The 24,619-nt window shown below is 37.1% G+C and overlaps 4 protein-coding genes, 1 non-coding gene and 1 pseudogene across 5 annotated transcripts; 3 read left to right on the forward strand and 3 right to left on the reverse strand.

Moving 5' to 3' along the window:
• Nucleotides 1–1,874: 1,874 nt before the first annotated feature.
• On the reverse strand, nucleotides 1,875–4,594 carry LOC108984791 (ribosome production factor 2 homolog). The gene is made up of 6 exons (XM_018956849.2): nucleotides 4,361–4,594; nucleotides 4,060–4,263; nucleotides 3,144–3,389; nucleotides 2,816–3,058; nucleotides 2,666–2,731; nucleotides 1,875–2,313 (listed from the first exon to the last, which is right to left on the reverse strand). The coding sequence occupies exons 1-6, from the start codon at nucleotides 4,427–4,429 to the stop codon at nucleotides 2,194–2,196; spliced, it is 948 nt and encodes a 315-aa protein (XP_018812394.1). The 5' UTR covers nucleotides 4,430–4,594; the 3' UTR covers nucleotides 1,875–2,193.
• A 2,384-nt stretch (nucleotides 4,595–6,978) lies between these two features.
• On the reverse strand, nucleotides 6,979–7,897 carry LOC108984776 (putative phytosulfokines 6). The gene is made up of 3 exons (XM_018956826.2): nucleotides 7,603–7,897; nucleotides 7,421–7,497; nucleotides 6,979–7,315 (listed from the first exon to the last, which is right to left on the reverse strand). Exons 1-3 carry the CDS (start codon nucleotides 7,700–7,702, stop codon nucleotides 7,205–7,207), a joined length of 288 nt encoding a protein of 95 aa, XP_018812371.1. The 5' UTR covers nucleotides 7,703–7,897; the 3' UTR covers nucleotides 6,979–7,204.
• Nucleotides 7,898–10,972: 3,075 nt separating this feature from the next.
• On the forward strand, nucleotides 10,973–11,053 carry TRNAL-AAG. Its single transcript has one exon. It is a non-coding gene; the product is annotated as a tRNA-Leu (tRNA).
• Nucleotides 11,054–14,109: 3,056 nt separating this feature from the next.
• LOC108984774 (PAN domain-containing protein At5g03700-like) lies at nucleotides 14,110–16,025 on the forward strand. Its single transcript, XM_018956825.2, has one exon. It carries the CDS (start codon nucleotides 14,179–14,181, stop codon nucleotides 15,652–15,654), a length of 1,476 nt encoding a protein of 491 aa, XP_018812370.1. The 5' UTR covers nucleotides 14,110–14,178; the 3' UTR covers nucleotides 15,655–16,025.
• A 3,101-nt stretch (nucleotides 16,026–19,126) lies between these two features.
• LOC108984773 lies at nucleotides 19,127–21,124 on the forward strand. Its single transcript, XM_035688584.1, has one exon. The coding sequence runs from the start codon at nucleotides 19,488–19,490 to the stop codon at nucleotides 20,391–20,393; it is 906 nt and encodes a 301-aa protein (XP_035544477.1). The 5' UTR covers nucleotides 19,127–19,487; the 3' UTR covers nucleotides 20,394–21,124.
• Nucleotides 21,125–24,016: 2,892 nt separating this feature from the next.
• LOC108984775 lies at nucleotides 24,017–24,619 on the reverse strand (annotated as a pseudogene).

Here is a 24,619-nt window from a genome sequence, read left to right on the forward strand (position 1 = left end):
GCTTGACTTGTTTGCAATGCCACAAATTTTGGGGGCTAATGTCATCTCACTTTGCTTTCTCTGTAATCTCATACGATTTTCATATGTTTGTATTTTGTTGTTTGACCTGCTAGTTTGATATGTTATACTTTGATATGCTACTTTGATGTAATCTCATATAAAATAGAGAGTATTGATTTGTTTTCTAACCTGCTACTTTCATATGTTATACTTCAGATGTGCTATCTATTTATCTATTTGTTTCATTAATGTTGTTATCAAAGGCATGACAATCTTAGTTCCTCTCAACGCACCAAATACTGATGGTATCGATCCAAGTACCTTACTTGTTTCCTCATTCTCTTATATTTCTAATGCAGTGGACTGCCAATCCTTTTAAAGCAAAAGGGCACAAGAAACTTATCTTAAGCATTAACATCCAATTTGCAGACTCGAGCAACAATATGTGCATTGAAGACTGTTACATTGAGAGTGGGGATGATCTTGTTGCAGTGAAGAGTGGTTGGGACCAATATGGAATCGTCATTGCCCGTCCAAGCGCAAACATCATTGTCAGGAGAGTTTCCGGCACCACACCAACTTGCTTTGGGGTTGGAATAGGTAGTGAGATGTCTGGTAGAATTTCAAATGTAATTGTCAAGGATTTGCATGGAGTTGGAAAACAACGAGGGCAAGGAGGATGCTCCACCTCATTCTTCAAGTTATAAATTTGTTTAGATTCTTATTTTTATTATATTTGAGATTGTAAGTTGTAACATTAATATATTTACTATGTGCATTTTATTTATTATATTTGAGATGTAATTTTAATAATGAATATTATTACAATGTGTGTGAATCATATTTGTTTGGATTGTAATTTTAGACTTGTACTTAGTTTTTTATTTTTTATAGATATTATTTATATTTAAATATTTATATAAAATCAATTAAGTCAAACGGGTTGTGTCGTGTCGTATCGTGTTTGTTCAACCCATTAACGTAAACGGGTTGAAACGGAACGGAACGGAACGGGTCGTGTCGTGTCGCATCGTGTTAATTTATTTCTTATTCATTAACGGGTCATAACGGGTCGTATCGTGCCAACCCGTTATCTTACTGTGTCGTGTTCGAGTTTAGAATTTTGACACGAAATCGTTAACTGGTCGTGTTCGTGTTGACCCATTAAGTATAATGTACATACCTTGACACGAACACGATCCGTTAACACGATTTGACACCCTGACTCAGGCTGTGTCAATTTATTTATTATTCATTAACGGGTCGTGTCAACCCGTTATCTTACCGTGTTTTGTTCGAGTTTGAAATTTTGATACGAAATCCTTAACGGATCGTATTCGTGTTGACCTATTAAGTATAATATACGTACCTTAACACAATACGAACACAATCCATTAACACGATTTGACCGATCAAAGGTCGGTGCTCTCTCGCAGCTCGACTTGTTTGTATCGGGCCCAATGGCCGTTGAATTAGAAGCGAAGAAAAAGAAGCCGAACTCCACCGCCTTTTGACTCTTGAAGACTTTGCCCGATCCATGTGAAGATTGATCTGAGAACATAAATTCGTGATTTTGGCAATCAAATTATCATCTCCTATTTTGGCAAGTGAAAGTTCATCCGTGGAATCACACATCCAATATCACCGGTTGTCTACGGAGTATTTAGTCGGACTCTTACATGTGCACATACTTGTGCTCAGATCAAAAGGTTGGATACGCTGGCTGTTTAGATAACGAAAAAGACCAAGCGTCAGTTATTATGACAGAAAAACGTCGATGTGAACTGCAATTTGGGAGAAGCCAGCATTTGCCGCCCACAAACGCTTGAAATTGAAGCTTCTCCAGCAGCTGGGGCAACCAAATGGAGAACAGAAACAGCAAAACCTGTAAACTTGAATTGTGCTTATGCAGTTATGCTTCCCCCATCATACAGGACTATCCCCCACCCAATCGGGTTGAACTGGCTCAATTCATTATATAATGTAGAGTTGGCAGGAAAATAAAAGACAAATGAACAATATAACGCATCCTACAGTAATTACCAAAAAAAAATACATCACAAGGAAAATAATCTCTGAAACTATGGGAGGAAAAGATATCTCATGCTCTGCTTGTGTCTATTTCACCATTGGATCTTTTCAATGAAATAGAACATTGGCCCAAAACCAAAAGCAACAGCTGCAGGAGTAGAGTTACGCTCTATTTTCTTTCTGCTTTTTTGATGCATGCCCGTTATCTTGATCTTTCAACTTAGCTTCACGGCGCTCCCTCTTTATACCTTTTGCTTTGTTAGGCAGCGCCATTTCTCCAATCTGAATGACAAAATGAAAAGAGGAACCACATGAAATGTACAACAAACAGTCACCAAATTGCACAGGAAATCTTAATTGAAGAAAAACCAAAGCACGACTGTGCAAGTGTAACGGTTTCTGATATACTTCAGAAAATAACATTGTTGCTCAAGTGGACATGGGTGGAACATAGCCATGTCCCCCGCTAACTAATCAAATCATTCTGTGCGAGAAAAGAAAGGAAAACAAGAGTGTGGCTGTGGAGTGCCATGTACTTTTCTAGACCACGGATGATCTCTCAGTAGTCAGACTCATATTTCCAAGCTGAATTGGTTAACTATGTAGCAGCTACATGAATAAATATTCTCCTTACCTTCTGATCTGGAATGTATATCTTCCCGATCTTGCCTTGTATTGAATCCCCGCTAACATTTTTCAACTGCAAAAAGAGAGCATGATTCAAACATGTTACTTCTTTCTTCATAGACGATAGAAGAGAAAGGTTTAAGGGAGTTTAGTCAACCTTCTTCTTAGGTTGCTCTCTAGCTGTTTTCATGGCTTCTTTCCTGAGGCTGTCACTTGGAAGACGATTCCGCCGAACTATCAAGTCCATGGAAGGGCCAACTTCTACAAGTTCCATCCTTGGTACTGCTGTGCCAGACTTTTTTAGCCGCAGTCCACAGTGAGAGAGAAATACCCTGTTTGAAGATATAGATGTACATACATATACGTGGTCTAACCCAGCAATATTTAAATTCTCCACAACCTGCATGCATCAAACCCATGCTCCTTTTAGCCTACTTATCTATAACATAGAGATATACCAACTGCAAAGGACTGCATGAATGTACCTCTCCCCGCAGCAGATCAAGCAAAACTTCCTTCAAATGTTTCAGTTCCTCTACATTCTCAAATCCTTCTCCAACAAAAGCAATCATAGGTTTAGACCCAATTCGTGGAGCCAAATTCTTATCATATGCGAATGACTCCATCCGTTTGAAATTTTCAACCCCAACCTCCACAAGATCATAGATGTGGTGGTCATAAGTTCTCCCAATAACAAGATTATCAGGCCGCTTCTTTGAGTGAGAACCATACTGCAAGTTGCACCAATTAAAGACAAGATTAAGTTACTGTAGAAACAATGCAAGCAATTAATCATCAGTAGAGGAAACAATAATTACAGCATTTCCACTTTGGACTTCTCGTTTTTGAAGGAGCACCTGACAGATTTTTAAGAGGAAAAGTACAAAGTGTAGCCCCGATTTGTGTCATTTATAACTGAAATACTGGAGTTTAACAACTTCTTTTTATAAGTAAAGCAGTGTGGTTAAACACCAGTTTATTGGGATTGACAGGTTAAACTGACACACGTGATCTTAAATAATACAAAAGGTAAATTAAAATAGGATTTCATTCAAAATTACTCGAGGCCTGATAGATGGCAAACAATACGTCCAACAGCCAAGAAATTAGCACATAGATGCTTTAGAATCTCAAATCGGGTCCAATGCACGCATTGGTTACAGTCGACTGAAGAAAACAGTAGTGGACCATACAGCTAAAAAATTACTATTAAATACTTAAATCTAAAGGCTGTCCATCGTTCTTCTAGTGCTCTGAGTCAATCAACCCTTAATTTGAGAACAAAAAAACAAAGATTTACCATTAAAAAGAAGGCATACAAGAAAACACAAGATTCATTACTCAATAACTTGGTCTTAAACAAATTCCCACGACAAAAAAATTGAAACAAGAAATGCTCACCACAAAAATGCTGCAGTCAGTTCTTTGAGAAAAGAACTCCAAAGAGGTCTCGCCCCCGCTCTCAAACGGCTTGATATTCTCGTTCTTACGGCTGAACTTGACGGCGCTACCTTTCTTTATGTTGTAGATTTCAGTCAAGACGGCGTTTAGAACGCCACTCGTCTTCGTACCGTGAAGTATCAGTGTCTTCTTCCCGTTTTCAACCTGGAAGGAAAAAACGTAAAAATCAGAACTTTTGATTTCAACTGAACATTAAAAATAGTTGATTTTGGTAGGTTTCGGCAGAGTTTGTAGAGCTCACAAGTTTGGGGGCGCGTTTCTCGAGCGCCCTTCTAACCCTTCCTTTCTTCGGAGTTTTTACTTGCAACATAACTAACTTCTAGGGAAAGAGAGATCGAGAGAGAGACGAATAGCAAAGCAGAGCTCGGCTAAGTAGTAGTTATGGGGAGGCTAGGGTTTCTCAGTGGTACTTGACGATGGTGGGGGACTCTGACTCGGGGGTTTAAGGCTGAGCGGTTGTTGAGTAGAACAAACTGGGCCAATGACTTGACGGGCTTGCACTTGTGACAAAAGGGCCTGGGTCGTTATCGGCCTTTCATTGGAGTGAGTGACTTGGATAACGGGAAAACTTTTAACTCATTGGATTAGATAACACAGAGGCGGAAGGGCTTTTTATCTAATGATATTTATAGATAGTATTACTCATCTGAAACAGAACACTTGTAAGGCCACTATGCTTAAACAACCGAATCAACCCACATTAATCCACAATCCAACCCAGCTAGCCTATCAAAGCCCACAACTAAACCGAACAATACTGCTGGCTATCCTTTATAGATGGTATTACTCATATGAAGAACACTTAGTAAGGCTAGAGCACTCTTAATGGATTATGTAAAATCTATCTATTAAAATTTGAATGATTTAGCTTAAAATGCAAACCCAACCGATTCTCTACTTCATCTCTATTTTTCAATTTGCTACATGTAGCGTGATATTGTTCATGAATGTAAACATTTTTAAATTAATTTTTTTGTCTTATTGTACTCTTTCATCTGCATCAAAATTCATCTTATTTCACAAAAGCCACTCTGTGTGTTTGGCGCCATCTTCCCTTCCTCAGTTCTCATCAATTCCAACAACCACGCATTCAGTTTACTTCAAATTTCAGTTTAAGAATCTTGTCGTCCAGTTCAAATTTGCAAGTCTGGTTGCTCTTCCTTTTTTTGAGTGGGTTATGGCCTCTGGATAATCTTTCCTCCGCATCCAAAGTTCACTTATGAGGCGCAAAATGAAGGGTTTGTGAAGTTGAGGGATTGCTAGAAATAGGTTTGCGATGAAACTGGTTTTGATGGGTTTTGGAGTGTGAGATGAGGGTGGGGTTTGCTTTGGTTAGAATCAGAGTGAGTAATGGTGCTTAGTGAGTTGGATTGGATAGGGATTTGAAGGTGAATTTGGTGGATTGGAGGAACGTGAAGTGGTGGGGTTGGGTTCAAATCGGAAGATAGTTGTTGTTGAGTTCTAGATTTTTTCAACTTCTGTTTTTGGAGGCAATGATTTCTGGTCTTTGGAGCGAAAGAAGTCAGGAGGAAGATAAATAAATATAGGGAGATATTGTAAATATTAAAAGATAGGCGGATATTATTGATAGTTAGAGAAAATATTAGAAATGAATAAAAAATATTATAAAATATAATATTTAAATAATATAAAGAAAAAATAGATAAGTTGATGTATGATATATTATAAAAGTCAATATATAAAATAAAAAAAAAATTTGATAATATATTTTAAAAGATAAGATAAAAAAACCATTAAAGTGCTCTAAAGCCCCTATGCTTAAACAACCGAATCAACCAACATTAATCCACAATCCAACCCAGCTAGCCCATCAAAGCCCACAACTAAACCGAACAATACTGCTGGCTATCCTTAATTTTATCATTTTCATTAGCCATTTGGTGCTTTGGTCAACTTCAATGAATAAATTATTAAAAAAAAAATATTTATAGTCATAAATTGTTTAAGTATTATTTATTTAAAAAATAAATAAATATAAGATCTACATAAAAAATTAATTTTTTAATAATAATAGATTATACTCTTTTTCAAAATAAATGCACGGTACTCGCATAATCTATGAATGTATCCAACATACTTTAAAAAAAAAAAATATACGACCGGAAGTGCGCAAGGAAATATATCATGTTCAGAATTGCAATTAACGTCTTGACATCAACAAAGTTTTACGTATTTTCCTGTCGTCGAAATATGGACGCAAAGCTATTCAATTTATAATGCTCTTTACTCTCTCTTGCCCCATCAACGATGGATGATCAGTTTCCTCATATGCTAGACTGAGAGTGCGTGATCATTTATGCTTTGGGACAGCAAGTATTTCAGCTTGATGGGCAAAATTAATTAAACAGTGATATGATAATTTGAAAAGGAAAACTGCAAGTTGAAATTGATCTAAGTACGTACTCTCTTGCAATGGCTCAATTTCTGTATGCTTTCTTCCAAGTTCCAACTTCGATCTATTGCTAGCTCCTACGTATACTTACTTCATATACCCAATAAACTTTACCAATAATATTACTTTCCTGATCCGGATGTGCTTCCTCAATTATTTATAGCGGATATTATTTGTGTGCAATATTGATCTCGAAATGAAATCCATCAAAGCATGCATTAGATAGGATGGAAGAAAGTTGAGATTGTGGTACTTTGGTCATCATGACATCAATAATGTTTTTGTCTACAAAATGACACGTGTTTTTTTTTAAAGATTATCATATTCCAGCACATAGTGCAGGGGCCTTTTTCTTTTTCCTCCAGCCAGAGTCGCTAGCTCTCTCTCTCTCTCTCGGTATTCCATATATAGGAAGCATATATATTTGAATATTGGAGAATAATAACTGGTTAAACACAAGTACAATTCCCTTCCAATTGTACAAATATAATATTAATGTTTAGAAAGAAAGCAGCACGCATGCAGTAGAATACAAACTTGATCATGTACATCACACGTACAAGTACTTTGATGGAAATAGTTACATACATGGTATTTCTTTATCTCAAGTACTCAAACCTCCTTGCGGGTGAAGGACTTTATATAATAGTTATGGGTTAAGGTGAACTAAATCTAAGGCTTGTGCTCCTGGGTGTATATGTAATCCAAGTGAGCCTCCGCAACCATCCTTCTGTTCAAACATTCTTCATCTTTGTCATCACATGACTCCTCTAACCCCATCAGCTGTTGACAAAATAATCAGCCAGTCAAATTGATATCGTATTTTAACCGAGAGAGAGAGAGAGAGAGAGAGAGAGAGAGAGAGAGAGAGAGAGAGAGAGAGATTACGTTCGAAAGATCTTCCAAGTCTGTAAATGATCCAGCAGCAGGAGTAATATTCCCATTAACCTTCACTCCGTTTTCACCTGTAAACAAGTTCTAAACTTATAAAATCTGATAAAATGTGTATAGAACTGAAAAAGAGACTGATGATAAAGAGGAAAACGTAACAAGAAGAAGCTTTGGCCTACCCTCTTCTGTTGCCAGGAGACGAGCAGATGTTAGATAGGAGCAAAGAAGAAAAACAAAGAAAATAAAGATGATATTTGAAGGAAAATTTTGTGGCTTCATTCTTTTAGCTCAAAACTACATAAGCGAGGAAGGAGCTGGGGGCGTAGAACTATAAATAAGAAGAAAAATGATAGAGCCCCTACGATTCTGACCAAAGTCACATGGAAACACCTACACCAAACAAGAAAGTTTACGAACTGACTAAAATAGTTAATGGGTCCTACCCATTTCGTTCATAACTCTACTGCTACTTTGGTAACTACCCTATCTTATGCCATAAGGCACTTCATAATCTCACTTCTATACTATAGTTTACAAATCCAAGAGAAATCAACGGAGAGACACTGTGCGTGTGTATCTGTGTCATTGTCAGGGCGGTCCAACGCGGAGTTAAAAAAACAAAACAAAAAAGGAAAATACTACTATGCCCACTCAATTTGACACCTCTATTTGACCACTTATCTTTTTTTATTTTTTTATTATTATTTTTTTTTACTTAATGATTAAGAAAGTGATTTTAAATGTATTGATGTATTTTTTTTATTTTTTAAATGTATTTAAATATATTAAAAAAATGTGAAAAGAAAAAAGAAAAAAAAAAAAAAAACTAGTTTACTTTCTTAATAGTGTGGACTGAGAAAAAAACTAGTCAAGAAGGGGCGGCAGAGTAGCCGCACCCAACAAAAAAATAGTGTGGACTGAGAATTAAGAAAGAATCCTCACGCATCCTCTTTTTCTTTCTTGTTTTGTTAACCATTTTCTGCTAAGAAAGCGAAAGAGAAATAGTGGATGTTTACAACACGTCAACTAGTCAACCTGTGGACTGCCATGGCCGACAGCTGCTTCCCATTCCATATTATATTTTATTTTGTTTCATATTTCCACGATTTACATGGGAGCATTCTCATCCTATTGCTTAAAACATCCTTTTTCTTAAATTATAGGATTTATATTTCATGTTCAATCCGGTTTCCCATTTTTAAGTCACTCCTTATATCTGAGGAGTTACTGTTCATCTCATTAATTATTTTTTTTTTTATATTTTATTAGGAGTAGTTAAAGATGTAAAAATAAAATAATAGAAAAAGATTATTTTAATAGAATAGAAAAATGATAGAGAATGAGATGTAGAAATTTGTTTAAAGATAATTAAAATATAGAAGAAAATTTTAAGAAATCGGATCGGAATGCTCCAACAGTTTTTCTATTGCATTAGGCATTTCGCATATAGTAATTAATTTGGGTATAGAAATGTCTCAAAAAATAGGAGAGTATTTGGAGACTCATTCGATTAGATGATTTATAGAAATATTTGGTCTAACAAGAGACAATATCAAGACAGTATAAAAAATCTGTTAGACATGTTATGTATTACTTTGGACGTTACTCCAAGCATACATGATGAACATGAAGTTTATCTATGTAAATTAAGTTGTAAAGACAGTTTTATGGTCTCCCAGTCCCACTTCATGTGATTCTCCTATATATACTTACATCTTAATTTACTCATTGCACACGCAAGCCTATGACAAGGAACCTAAAAACCCTAGAGTTTCAATTTCTTTGACTGAGAGAATCAAGAAATGACAAATGATAAGGCAAGTGCTGGAATAATTTCCACAATCTGCAGAGACAGACAACAGAGGCATGACAATGACAAATCCACTCGCGGTTCACATTTTCCTCGAAGAATGGATGATATGCTAATAAAGTTATCATCATATTATAATTAAGAGAGGTGAACATTAATAAAGTTATAATCTCTAATTATAATTGATTGATAACTGGTTGATGAGGAGACGATCGAGCTGCTAAGCAGCTCTGGCGCTTAGTAAAAACATCTCTGTTGCTATTGATAATAAGTAAAAAACCAACAAAAAATAAATAAAGGGCACAGTTCCAGCTAGCTAGTTCCTTATATATACTTCAGTTCTTGGTCTTGCCGATCGATCGAGTTTTATTATTCCAAATTTGTGGGGTTTTTCTGTTTAGCTTGCTCTCTATAACGAGGATTGGATTAATATTTAAGCGTGATTAATAGAGCAAGCAAATCAATTATTTACAACTTACTTTACGTTCTCGTTTGCTTTATGTCTTTTCATCTGTGCATGTTCATATAAGTTTGTGCAATGTTTCTCTGTCCCCTGCCCTCCTTTTTTGAATAGACAATTTTTTTACGATTAACATGGTTGGTATCTCGCACCTAAACTTTGAATATAAAAGAATTGTGTGCCCACATATGACCCAGCTCCCATACTTTTTCATTTCACGTGAATTAGAAAGTTCAGTTGTCTGGAGATTGAAAATAATGGATTAAAATGGCAAATTTTGTTGATGATTTATTTCATGCCCAGTAAAAAAAAAAAAAAAGAATTATCCATTCCATTCCATCGTCCCAGAGTCACAGCTAATAAATCCTAGAGCATGAGTGATTGAGAAACAAAATTACCTATAAAAAGAAGAGGTCCATTAATCGCGATTGATTGCCTCGGATCATTAGCCTTATCAAAAAGCACCATCTCTAGCTAAAGTTACCTTTCCCTGCCCATGGGGTCAGACAATTGCTTCAAATTGCTTTAATTTATGTAGTTTTACTTGTCCTCGGAGTCAGATGAAGTGGACAGATTTCATGCGTAATGTATTTCAAAACAACTTTATCATTGGAATGGACGTGTTCTCACTCATCCTTCCACCTCCTCACAAATGTTATCACTCATTCCATTCTTATCTTGTTAGCTATGTTCAAGTCCAAGAAGACAAGATGGGTTGACAATATTAAATGTTATAAGTCTTGATTAACAACTAAAATCACAATCTTATAACAGTAGGTTTTTATAACGAGATCACCTCAACCCATGTTACCTATTAACCTACAACATTTGCAGACGTTAGGTCGCTTTGGAAATTGAGGACCTAAATTCTTTACAATTCCTTGTTTAAATTACAGACAATTCAAGCAAGAGAATTTGAGAGGAGTTGCGGTCCCGATCCCTCGAGCGAGTGATTCGGACACTTACCCAACAAGGTGGCTACAACTATAGGAAGTGCACTTTTAAAATGTGCTGGGGTTAATCAAGTAAAAGCAGACTTCAACAGTCATTTTCATGATCTCACCAATCGGCAGGACGTACGATTTGGGTGGGTGACACCATGACATTCAACCAATGGCTGATATTTGACCTTGGTAGACTCGAATGTGGCATGTTTTTCTTTCTTTTTGTCTTTTTGAGGTCGGCAAGGACAATCAAAAGCTACAGACAAAAAAAAAAAAAAAATACAGACAAGATGGATTACATTGTTTAGTTTTAAGGTCGTTGGAGCCTCAACAAAGTTGAGATGGCCGAGTTGGTCTAAGGCGCCAGATTAAGGTTCTGGTCCGAAAGGGCGTGGGTTCAAATCCCACTCTCAACAGAAGGAAGTTTTTTATTTTTTATTTCTCAATCCATCAACTTTACGCTGTATGTTATTTGAGACAATACGAGAGGAAAAGGAAAAAGGAAAAAAAAAGGGTATTAGATTAAAAAAAAATTTAGAGCTGGGGAGCACACTGCATAATGGGAAGATAATAGCCACGATAATTATTGGGAGATGGACGGAGCTAGAGGCCAAGAAAAGCTTCAAAAGTAAAGAATCTTTGGGCCCGAGATGTCAGATTGTGAAGTATCAAAGTGATATGACATTGGCAATCCTCCAAGAGTTTTAGGTGTAGAAATGTATGCTGCGATCAATCTTGTCAATGTTGTTTTTTCACCTTCTTCTTGTTTTTTAACCTTCTAGTCACATGTTTGTTTGTCAATACTCAATACTGATTCCTGTGGCTGTAAGATGTTCAGCATGTACTGCTTCTGCCAATCCTTCTTTTTCCAAGTCTCTCCCAACTTTGACGATTGATAGACCAGACTTTCCGTAAAAACTAAAAGCTTTGTCGGTCGTTGTCAATGGGCTGGATTTGAGGAAAAAGACTAGGCTGCCAAGTGCTGCATGCTTCCTAGACAATTTTTCATATGAATCCGCACAAGCCCAAAGCGAGCTAAGATCCATCAAGGAACTAACTCGCTTAATTAATTTGTACCCTTTTATTAACGGGTCGATTTTGTAACCAATCTTGAGGTTCTTGATTATCTGACTTCAGTCTTCCCGGGTTATTATTCAAGTAATTTATGAGCTTGTCCCCAACATTAATGAGCATTATAATTTGGTATCATAGCAGAGGTTTTGAGTTCGAATCTCAACTCTACACTCTATTTTATTCAATTAAATATTTCACGTTTTGGACCATCTATTAAGCGAAAATCTGATCCACACATGAAGGAGAGCGTTAAAATATAAAATAAATAATAAAATCTACATCTTTTTATCAGTTTAATATTTTGAAACAAATGATGATTTCACATGACTACACATCGGGATTAGTTGAAGCTGGATCTGGACCTGTGAAGCAGGCCTATAACTTTTAGAATTAATGAATCTCCGGTCATAAAAATAAAATAAAATGAACCCTAATATTCCTCTCTCTATATATATATAAGCTAGGATCATTTGACCATGTTATAAGTTGGAACCATTTCTCCTCTAATATTATTGGTTAGCATGACAAACTGCTTTCGATCGATGCTTTGGTATGTGATCTTTCTAATATTTAAAGAATATTATACATACAATTACTGTATGATATGTTCAAGCGGGAGTAGTGCGCGCTGATGGAACAACTAATAATAATAAAGTTAAAGTGTGAACGTAGGCATGATGCAAGTAGGATCTGTAATTAGAGCAAGTTGCTAGATTAATTAACTGAATATACTACGTGCTGATTATTATAATTAAAGACTTTTCACGGGTACTACTAGTTAATTAGGATCAGAACGTACAACGACCTTTCTGGGTTCTTTTAAGAATTAGATAGAATGGCAAGATTAATTATATTATCATAATATTTTCTACATCTAGAAGCTGCTAGCTAGATCGAAGTGACAGGCCGCCGGAGAAGAGAGACAAATTCTCATGATCTATTTTATCTTTTTTGTCGCGCCTCGATCCTTGCTAGCTTCAGCAAGTAATTAGATTTATCTAATCTTTAGAGACGTGTATATATATATATATATATATATATATATAAGTGATTGAGGTTAAATGGTAAACTCGGGATCTACATGCAAGAATACAGCTCGATCGGAACATTGAACCGTCTTGATCATCTAGAGATCAAAGGTTAGAAGAGGTTAAATATTGGAGAATACGTACGGTCAAGCTCAAGATCTTCTTTGATTTGTCCAAATTAAAGGCAGCAGGCTATATATATATATATATAACAGATCAAGATCATGTACGAATTACATGGCGGGGTTGATGCTGGTTGCTTAATTAATTTCTTGATGTCAGCCAGCCAGCCAGCAATGCGCTTTGTCTTTGTATAAAGAGCAATTATAATATGATCATAATAAGAGGATCGCTTTAAATTGTCCCACCTTCCCTTCCCATAGTCAACCCTTCAATCAAATGTGTTCCTGTAATGTCAAGTGCCTTGCTAGCTTGCAGAGCCATTCAACTACTACACTTTATTATTTTCATTAATTGTTCTTTCTGTTCATATCATATATTCTTCGCTTCTCCTTTTTTTTTCTGAATTTATTATTTGAATTGAATCAAAATTGCATATTGGTAATTAGTGGGGTGTTTCGTGGTTTTCATGTCATGAGTTTATCGAAAGTTCTTATTTTTTTCAACTTCTAATTAGTAAGCATTTTATACTAATTAGTAAGCATTTTATACTTTACCTCCCAACGACCTTTCAAACCGCAATAAAACAAATTTTCTATCATCCCATTAATTTGAAAAAAGGTTTAATTTATAAATATATATCGAGATTCTTAATTAAAGAGAACAATAAAAACGTAATAAAGTACGTTTTATCGTTGTTATTACAATAAAAATATTTATTTGCGATCAATTATTTTTAATAAAATGATTATTTTTAACTAAAATAAATCTATTTTCATCGTAAAAAATAGTTACAAATATATTTTTTTTTTGTAGTGTGTATGTGTAGTTTTTTTTTAAATATCATTAAATGTTCAATATATATATATTTTTATATTTCTCTCATTTAAATCGATTGATGCTTAACGATGAATGGACGAGCTTCTCACGATACTTTGATCATCACTTGTGCTTGAGGGTTTTGGGCGATTGAGAGCTTTGTTACACAACCTCTACCATACTCCACATTTTTTTAAATTTTTTTTTGAGTTTATTCTTTTTAAATTATTTTAAAATTTTTATTCATTATTCATATAATAAATATTTAATAAAAAAAATAATAAAAATTAAAAATAATGTGGAATGTGGAAGTTGTGTAAATAGTAAGAGGTTGAGTAGATTTTTTGTTATAATATACCCATTCGTGCTGGCAAATATATATATATATATATATATATATATATATATGGAGGTCACTGTATCGTGAAGACTTTTCATGGCTGCTTTGGTCGATATTTGAACTCCACTCAAATCTGCGCATTACATCTTTATTTCCAGCAATGGACGGAATCACCAACTCGGTGACGCGTTTACGTGCAACTCAGCTTCTCCTTTTTACGACCCATATTCTCTTCACATCCACGGCATGGACGTATATCATTACTGGAGCCGCCGCCCAAGGGCTTAGAAAAGGCTTCGAAGCCACCCCAGACCCGAAGGTGTCGTCATTCCAACCTCTCCTCAGCGATTCTACAGGCAATTTCTCACTCGCTTTCCTCCGAGTGAACGAGAACCAGCTCGCTCTCGCCATTCTCCACTTGCAGTCCTCCGAACCACTCTGGCTCGCCAACCCGACTGAGCTGGCTAGCTGGTCCGACACAACCCAGCTCTTCTTCAATGGCAGTCTCGTGGTTTCAGATGCTCACTCGAAGGTTTTTTGGTCAACTCGTACAGACGGCGACGTTGTTATGCTCCTCAACTCCTCGAATCTCCAAGTACAAAAACTTAGGGACCCTCCCTCGGTTGTCTGGCAAAGTTTTGACTTCCCCACAGATACCCTTGTCGAGAACCAAAATTTAACGTCCAACATGTCTTTGAATTCATCAAATGGACTTTACTCTATGCGCTTAGGGTACGACTTTTGGGGCTTACACGCAAAGTTTGGTGATAACTCGGATCAGATATACTGGAAACACACGGCGTTAGAGGCCAAAGCAAAGGTGGTCGAAGGACAGGGACCGATTTACGCCCAAGTCAACTCGGACGGTTATCTGGGTATGTACCAAAATGGAAGCACACCAGTGGACATACAACCATTCAATAGTTTTCATAGACCGATCAATGGGGGGTTCCTCCGGCTGCGGTTGGAACAGGACGGAAATCTCAGAGGGTATTACTGGGACGGGTCCAGTTGGGCCTTGAACTACGCGGCGATCTCGGATACTTGCGAGCTACCGAGTCCATGCGGTTTGTACGGTTTGTGCAGCCCCAAGTACGGTTGCTTCTGTTTGGACAACCGGACGGAATATCGCTCCGGCAAGGAGTGTCTTCCCAAGGAGACCGGTGACTTCTGCAGCGAAAAGGTAATTAAGGACGACTTCTGGGTTCTGATGAGGAATGGCGTCGAGCTGCCGTTCAAGGAGCAAATGCAATACGAAACGACATCTTCGCTGGAAGAGTGCGAGGGCCTATGCGAGAACAACTGTAGTTGTTGGGGGGCCGTGTATAACAACGGGTCCGGGTTTTGTTACATGGTGGACTATCCGATCCAAACGTTGGTGGCCACCGGGGACAAGAGTAAGGTGGGGTATTTTAAGGTGCGGGGAGGTGCAGGGAAGAAGAAAAGGAACGTGGCTGTTGGAGTCGGGTATGCAGCGGGGGGTGTGGCGGCGGTGATCTTGATTGGGACGATAGGGTTTTTGACGTACAGGATTTGGAAAAGGAGGACCCGGGAAGAGGAGGGTGACGTTTCACCCGGCCCGTATAAGAATCTGGGATCAGCGAGCTTCAAGTCCATCGAGATGTCCAATAGATGATGATGACGCAAGAGATGACATTTTTTGCGGTTTTTCGAGTTTGGAAGTTTGACTGACAGTGATGTTCACATGTTTACAACAAACTGCGTCGCTAACTTGCATGATGGTTGTGGAGCTATGGGAAGGGGTGGGATGGGGTGATGGGCCCGCTTACTGTAATTAATAGGGTGCGTGAGCTACTGAGCTTGTAGAGGGTAGTGCGGCCATGGCCAGCCTCATGAAGTGCCTACATTTTCAGTGTTACACATCAGTATTAATCGTGTACGCACGTTTTTAATTACCACATCCCTCCTTTGCCAATACAGATTGTATCTTCTCTTTTTCTTTTCAATTCCAGTTAAGGTTTACCAAGTTCTTTCACTGGTTCCGTCCACTAAATATATATAATTAAGTTTATCGCACTCTAGTTTGGTGCGATAATGACCATGTAAAATTGTGCATGCATGCAGGGTGGCAAGGACTAACGTCCCGGCCAGTTGGCGTTTCTTGGTTGTCATGTTGTTCCTGAAGGGTCTAAAACTTGTGGTATTATATATGTTGACTGTTTTAGGATTTAACATGCATGGTATCACAACCCATAGTCGATCCAATCCATTATTTCGGTCATGGTGTATTTGGAACTACTTTCAAGTGTCCTCTTCTGGCGGACAGAAGGTCTGAACCATGTTTGGATGCACCTCCTGCAATTAGTATATGCTGGGGGCTGGTTTTGTGAGCTTTCTGCTTTTGCAAGGTAAAAAAAGAAAAGGAGCAGAAATATACTATTTAGTAAAATATAGCCATAGACTAGATCGAGCGTCATGAAGGAAGCTTATACGAGTTGGTAAATGAAAATTGGAATTTAATGATGGTTGCATATATAGCATTTACATATATATGGACGAGGCAAAAGTTCAACGTCGTCTCAGGCATTTGCAATTCTTGTTGGGGCGGTTGGTCTTGAAATTTAAGTAGTATAAACATGTGCTTCACAGTTCACATACTGGTTTTTGGAGGAGGATCGAAGGGCTGAGGGTATTGTGCACCGTATCAAAATTTGGGTCCTGGACGTGACTAAGGGATCTCGATGACTGAATATATATATGGGAATTAATTAGAAGAAATGCATCTCGATCGAGGACAACTGCATGCTGCAATGTGTATGGCCGCCATCCACTGATCGTCTCTCCTCTCTTTTCCCCTTTTATCGGCTATTCATGACCCGTATGATGATCTTATCTAAGCCCTTTTATGTTGGTAGGCCGACAGCTTCTTAGATAAGATCTTTTAGAACTTGGACTCCTCTCTCTCTCTCTCTCATATATGATCCTGAGCTCAGTAGTATCATATTCATAGAATTTTAAGCATGAATTCCACACCTTTTCGTATGTGAATTTTAACCGACGAATACTATTATTGAAATTTGAGCGTGTGGGAAATGATACTATAAGTTCTTGTACGTAAGTATTCGTCTAATTAAGATCAAGTCTGGATCACTGATTATTATATGTTCTATTTACATAAAATATCCTAATAATTAATTAATACACGTGTAGTACTACTACTAGCTAGTAGCCTAGTACTACACGTACAACTTTTTTGGCACTTTTTGCATGAAAATTATTAGGTGGCTTCCGCACGTACGTCTCTGTTTGTTTTTCTTTTTTAACTTTCTTGTTAGAAATATATGCATATCAAATTTCCTGATAACACAAGCACCAAACATCCTGATGTTTTTCTATAAAAAAAACAAAAAAGGAGAGAGAGAGAGAGAGAGATAACATGATGGTAAGCCGTGATCCCGCTATTTTCATGCTGTTTTAAAGAGCCCAGACTATCACTATGTTTTGGACCCTCCCCCCCGGCCAGCAAAAAGTGTATTTTTTATATTTTAAAAAATATTAAAATAAAGATGATTAATATTATTTTATAAAAATATAATTAACAATAAAAAAATACATCCTAATTTTAAAGATGAAGTTACTGCAGGGTGGTTCCCTAACCTCCCTTTATGATCAGTTGATTTTTCCACGTCAGAGGATCTTCTCTGTATTTTCTGCTATGTCTTGTACAAGGTACCATGACCAGAATTTGGCCGACCGACGTCAAACAGATCTATTCCGTCAGCCACTTGATTAATTTTTCTTGTAGACATCTTGCTTCATGGATGGTTTTGAGATCCTGTGGCCAGATATTGGATCGAGCCCAATGGACTTTGTGAGGTGGAGAAAATATCCTTTAGACTCTCCACTAATAATTTCCAACTTCTCGCCGCGCCACTGTACTTGAAAGGTTGGTCCTATCTCTTAGCCTTTCATTACTTTTATCGGTGAGTCAGGTCCACCCTTTAAGATTGCTCCTTTTCCGGATTAGAATTTTGTGTTCTTCTCTTTAGCTGCGGTATCCATCTCATGACAACAACTATCGATTCGGTTAGTGAACCAAATCAACTCCAGTCCTACCTCTAACCGGGATTTTTAAAGTGATTTCGTGGTAAAATTATTAAAAATCTTCTTGGGTCGTGCGCTTGGTTAAACGAGGTTGATCCTTCTGTTTCAACTCAAAACTTCGACTATAACTTTTATTTTCATAATGTGTTCGGATCTTCGGAAGCTGTTGCTGTCTTTTTCAATTTAAAAGGGTTAATAATTTTGAAGTGAAAGAATTGGCAGTTTCTACGGATGTTTTGTTGTCCCATGTCGTTGAAAGAGTAAGATGAAGGGTTCTATGGGAAATTAACTTTAGCATTCATATTTGTCTTTCAATCGTAGTAGGTGAGTTGGAAGGCAGTCTTTAATTTGCGGGACCAGCTATTCTTATCATCAATTCATCGCATCACCATCAGCTCAACCATTCCAAGTCATCCACAAAACACGTGTCATCATGTATCTTCAAAGCTATACATGTTGAGTAATGCTAATCTAACAAATTTTATATAATTTTTTTTATAATAAAGTAAATTTCATTAAAAAAAAGCATAAAATTTTATTTATTTTTTATCTATTTTTTATAAAAAAAGTTACATAAAATTTATATATTTAAAACTTATATATATCATTATTTAAAAGAAAAAGTCCATTCATTTACTTGATTTATTTATTTAACACAAAAATAAAATGTCTTCAAGTTCGTTGAGTTTTATTAACCAAATCTTTAACAACTCCCCACTTTTCGCGTTAACAGATCTATGATTAATTCAAAGAAACTGATTAAAAAAGAAATCAAATCACACTTTTTTATTCCCTATATCAGATCAGGTCAAACTTTCTTTGAAGATAATTTATTTATTTATTTTCCATTAATTAAAGAAAGGAGAGTTGTTTATGTACTTCATTCAAGTTTAATCAGAAAAAGTTTGGGAAAGTATATTTCACTATTCAGTTTAGATGACTAGGATGGGGTGGTGTGAAACATTGATTTCATTTTCTTACTTGCTAGTCTCATCAGATTTTGCTCCTACAATTAAATGGAAAAACAGAAAGGAACCACCAACAGTTGGAAAAGAACACACAGCGAAATATCCCGTCTTTTGTCATCTCCAATCCCTTCATTTGCTTCGACAAACGGGGAAGGAAGTGGAACGGATTTCATTTTCTTTCTTTATTAGCCTATTCAGATTTGTCTACTACAATTATAGGGAAGCATAGAGAGGTACCTACACATGGAAAAGAACACAGAGTGTAAGCAACCCATCTTTTGTCACCTTCAATCTTTTCATCTTCTTCTGGTATAGACAACTACGACAAGGAAGAGTCACCCATCTCCATCTCTCTCTCTCTCTCTCTCTCCAGAAATACGTTCCAAGTCTTGTCTTTTTTTCTCCCATTCATTTCCTTTCTGTGACTTTCTCCACGATGAGGAGTATAGCATCTTGTTACAGCGAACATGCCGTTAAGGTGTCCGATTTGTATTGTTCGGGCCCTTCAAACCAGCCTAATCTCTCAACAAAGATGATTCCTTCGACCCCAAATGCAGTGGGATGCATATACAAAGCCAAACTCTCAACCCAAAAGCAGCTCCTGATCACGCTCAATTGGTGCAATGAACTTATGGGCCAAGGCTTCATTATTAACATCGATGACAACGCATCCTCCCCCTCCAAGTCTAATTCCAATTGTCAACGACTGCAAAAGAGCAAAGGCACAAAAAAATTCCAATCTTGCAACTCAAAGATTGAAGTGTTCTGGGATATTTCGAAAGCTAATTATGATTCTGGACCTGAGCCGCTGGATGGGTTTTATGTCATGGTTTTTGTTGACTCAGAGCTGAGCCTGCGCCTTGGAGACAATGATATTGAAGACTTAGAAGACAAGAGATACAACACAGAAACCCCACACGCAAAGTTCTCATTGGTTTCTAGGAGCGAGCACTTCTCTGGTAATGCTGTTTATTCAACTAAGGCACAGTTCTGCGACACAGGAACACCTCATGACATCTTGATCAAATGTGTTGGAGAAATAGGATCAAAGAGTCCTGTATTATCTGTTTTCATTGACAAGAAGAATATTTTTCAAGTGAATAGATTAAGGTGGAATTTTAGAGGGAACCAAGCGATCTTTCTAGATGGTTTGTTGGTGGATTTGATGTGGGATGTTCATGACTGGTTCTTCAATCCAACATATGGGTCTGCTGTTTTCATGTTTAGGACTAGGAGTGGGTTTGACAGCAGGCTGTGGTTGGAGGAGAAGAATTTGAAACTGAAGGAACAAGAGAAGGTTGGATTCACGTTGCTGATCTGTGCTTGTAAGAAAGAAACCTGATTGGTTCTTTGTTGGTAATTTTCTTTTTTAAAATCTGCTTGCTGGTGAACAAGAAAATTTATATATTAACACAAAAACTGATTTATTAACTGTTTCAGTGATTATTTTAACAGCAGAAAGAAGATATATAGATGGTCAATCTTTTAGTTTAGGGAAATATGCCTTACGTGGATTTGGGAAAACTGTTATGTGAGTAGGGATCGATACAATTGTATATAGATTCTAATAGCACATGGAACATATTGTTGAATGGATTCTCCCTTTTCTTCTACGGCCACCTCTCCCAAGGCAGAACATTCTTTCCTGTAGGCCTGCTCGGAATATGCGTACGTTACTGGAATTTGTGTAGAGAAGAACATTTGATGCTAGCTGTTGATTGACGGTAGATTACATACGAGATTAGTTTCGTGTATTTTGTTTGGTTGGCCTTGGCCCCACTTCGTTAAGATTAACTAATCTATCGGGCCAGGTCTCACGTGGATTCCTGGGTAGCATTTATTTCTTGGCCTTTTGTTGTATTGGCAACTTAAAAGGGATTCCGTGGTTATGAGCTTAAGCTCCGTTTGTACTGGCGGATGGAAGGAATGGGAAAGAGGTAAAGGAATGGCGCAAAATATGCCTCTTTCCCTTGTTTGGTAGGAAAGAAAAATGGAAGAAACGACAGATCAATGCTGTAGGTTTATTACCGTTGTATCGGGAAAATTAATCATATCGCCTAACTAATTTTCTTTCTCAAATTCAATCTCTCCTCTTTTTCTCAAATGAATCAGAAAAGTTTGGATGGGGCCGGGTGCAAAACATCCCTTGGTTAGTGCTTTTTCACCCTCTTTACTTTTTTGGCATTTTTTTTTCCTGTACCAAAATAGAGGAAAGTTCGAATCCCTCCCCTGCCGGCTGCCGGAAAGCATGGCCAGCAGCTGGTGATCGTTTAACTTTAATCAAATCCAGCCCAAGCAAAATCACATAATTCAAAGGCTTGGTCCGGTTCATGACATTGGGTTGGGCTTGAATTACGAAGGCAGATGCAACCCAAGGGCAAACCAACCCCAACATAGGGTAGGCTTGCACAGTCTCTGATTCTCTCTTTTGGTGGTATCGTGGTAAAATGGGACCCAATAATTGATTGATTTATTGATTATATTATTAAAAGACAATTGTTATATACTGAAACATTTTCTTTCTATTTTTATCCCATTGCAGAGATGTAACACTACTTAATACTTATAACTTTAGATAATACATATTTTAAAAAAAAATTCAACGATTAATGAAAAATATCACATCATTATAATAGAATGAAAATATTAATGTGAAGCGTAGTCTATAAAATAGACTATCTCCTTGGATTTTACATGAATCATACCCTTCACCAATACCTCCTTGTGGTATTTGCTCTGGGGCAAAAATTAGGGTTGTACAAGAAATTGAGAAATTGATCTAGACCAATTGTCGGAGCTTAGAACTGGCCGAAACTGGTAGAGAATCGATCGGCTTGCAGTAGAAAATAGAATAAAATCGGCCGGTTCAGTGTCGGTTTGAACCGCTGAACCGATCGATTAAAGAAATGTTATTTTTTTTATATATTCTGTACTCAAAACGACGTCGTTCCACTTACGACGTCGTTCTACTTAAGTTTAAGTGAAACAATGTCGTTTTAAGACTCTAGTTGTGTTTTAAACACAACTGAAACGACTCCATTTGGTATTAAATCAAATAGCAACGTTTTATTCATCAAGCTTCTTCTTTCCAGAGTCACGATCTCATTTCTCATCCTCTCTCTCTCTCTCTCTCTCTCTCTCTCTCTCTCCTCTGCAACACTCTCTCAGACGAAACTCACCGACGAACCAACCGTTAACTGCCAGAGAACTGTCAGTGTCTAGACGGCCGGTATTTCTCCTCCCCATCGATTGGTTTTGGCCTGTTTCCTCCCTAAAAAATGTTACATCAGTCGGCATCGATTTTGCACCAAAACTGCACCGATTGGATCGGTTTTCACCCATAGCAAAAACCCTCCCTTAATACAACCTCATTAGTCCGTCAGTGTTTGATGTTCCTTTCAATCTGACCTGCAACAAAATGAGAAAGTAGAAACAAAAGTACTCTGTTGGGCCGTTAGCAGCTTAAGATTGTTGATGGTCTTTATCAGATAGGTCAAGAAAAGCCCAATAAAAGTGGCGGTAGTTGCAACTATGCTATTAATCTCCGTGGTGTAGAATTTTATACTAGTACACGAGGGGTCCGGAGAACATACCAAAATAATTAGCATTTCTTTTTTCTTTTTTTAATATATGCACACACATGCTCGCGTATATTATGTTGTTATCGTTTTAGAAGTGAGATTTTTTCTTTTACTAATGTAAGTAGACTTAAACAATAATATATATATATATAATATTACTATAGTGATAAAGAAATTTCATAAAAATAAATTTATAAACTGACATAACTTTATATAATATGTTAAGTTGATTTTATATTAAAAATAAATTTACAATCTAACGTACTATATTAAATTATATCTGTTTGTAAGTTAAATTTTGTAAAATGTTTTCATGATTAAAGCATTTTATATATATATTGATTGCGAATAAGTGTTAAATGGGTGTTTTTTGGGAATCTCAAACGTTTCTCCTTTTTCGTGCGTATCTTTCTCCGGACTCCGATCACCCATATATAACATTATTCATGTCTTTTATAGCATTTTCAATGGCTAGACAGAGTTCTCATCTAAAACAACAAACTAAAAACTACTTTATTATTTTAGTTAATGACTTTTGTAATGTGCTATATATCACTTAATTTATTCCTTTTATATATCATCCCAGGAAAAAATAAAATTGAAAGGGTTTTAACATCACCAAAAGGACTCGCGAGATGCTACTATGGGTTTGGATAATGGAGGCCTGACAAGTCACTCCACTCAAAGCTCAAACCCTTATTGCTTGATAGGGTTCATGTCAGTTTGTTAAAAACATGAATGCCTGCCTGCTTATCCTAAAACAGTTGGGATATTCACTCATTCAAAATGAGTAAATAGTTAGAATGTTCTAAGGTTCAAATTTCAATTAGTGGGCGAAATAGTTAGTCTGAGTGATCCTAAGAAGTCAAAAACTCTATTTGCTAATGCACCCTCTCGAATAATGCGATTCTAAGAAGATTCCTATCATTATTGGCTTAGGCATCAAAGATGCCCCATCAAACCTAACAAGCCATCTTACTCTTTAGTTGCATGAGATCAGGAGTGTGTAGCAGTGAAACACGTCATTAACAAAAATGATAAGTTTTAAATTCACACGTGCAATGCAATATGTTTCTTGCGTAATCGATAAAGAGCTTATTTTGACATATCATTAGCTAGTTTGTATTTATATGCAAAATAAAAAAAGGTTTAGTATACTTTAATTAGTATGTGAATAAAGAAAAACTCTACTTGCAACCGGTTGGAGGAAGCCCGCGTAAACGGTTACATAACAAATTTTATTTTTTCCCACTCTCTCATTTTGTTCCCCCTCTATCTCTATCAATTTTTTCATTCACTAGTTTACTCGTTTTCCCCTTCAAAATTTTTTTTCTTAGTCCAAAAAATATTGAGAAGCAAAAGAAATGTCAAGATTAATTCAGAACTAGATTACTGACAGCCAATAACCCAAAAATACAAATTCATATACCAATTTTAATATTACCACGTCAAGTTGATCAACAATTTCTTCTGAATGCTTCTTGACGCTCATATCAATCAGCTTGGAGCTAGCATTCCCATACCTGATGGTGAACCCGACCACCAAGCTCGGGTCAATTAGGGTCTTGATTCTCACGTTCTTGGTCCCAGTCAGCTTTTGCACCTGCTTTGCGATATGGGCCAAGTGCTGTGACTCAAGGTTCACCACCAAGCTCACCACCGCCATCTTCATGTCGATCAGCTTGTTGTAAACCACCTCGAACTCCTTCAGGATCTCCTAGATCAGGTCGATCCTCTTGTTGTCCACTAAGATGTTGAGAAAGTTGGTCGTGTGGGGCTGGAGGCCCGACGATGCTGATATTTCATCAAGCACCTTGCACTTCTTTTCCTTGTCGATGGTGGGATTGACGAAAAATCCGTACACCTACTGGTCCGAGAAAATCTTCTCGATCTTCTTGATGTTTGTACTGGTCGTGTCGAGGGTGTTGTTGGACTTCGAGACGTCGACGAGAGCCAAGGCGTAGCTTTCGGCGGCTGCGGAAGACAT

The sequence above is a fragment of the Juglans regia genome, chromosome 3 (genome assembly GCF_001411555.2).
Source record: "Juglans regia cultivar Chandler chromosome 3, Walnut 2.0, whole genome shotgun sequence".
In the NCBI taxonomy this organism is placed as follows: domain Eukaryota; kingdom Viridiplantae; phylum Streptophyta; class Magnoliopsida; order Fagales; family Juglandaceae; genus Juglans; species Juglans regia.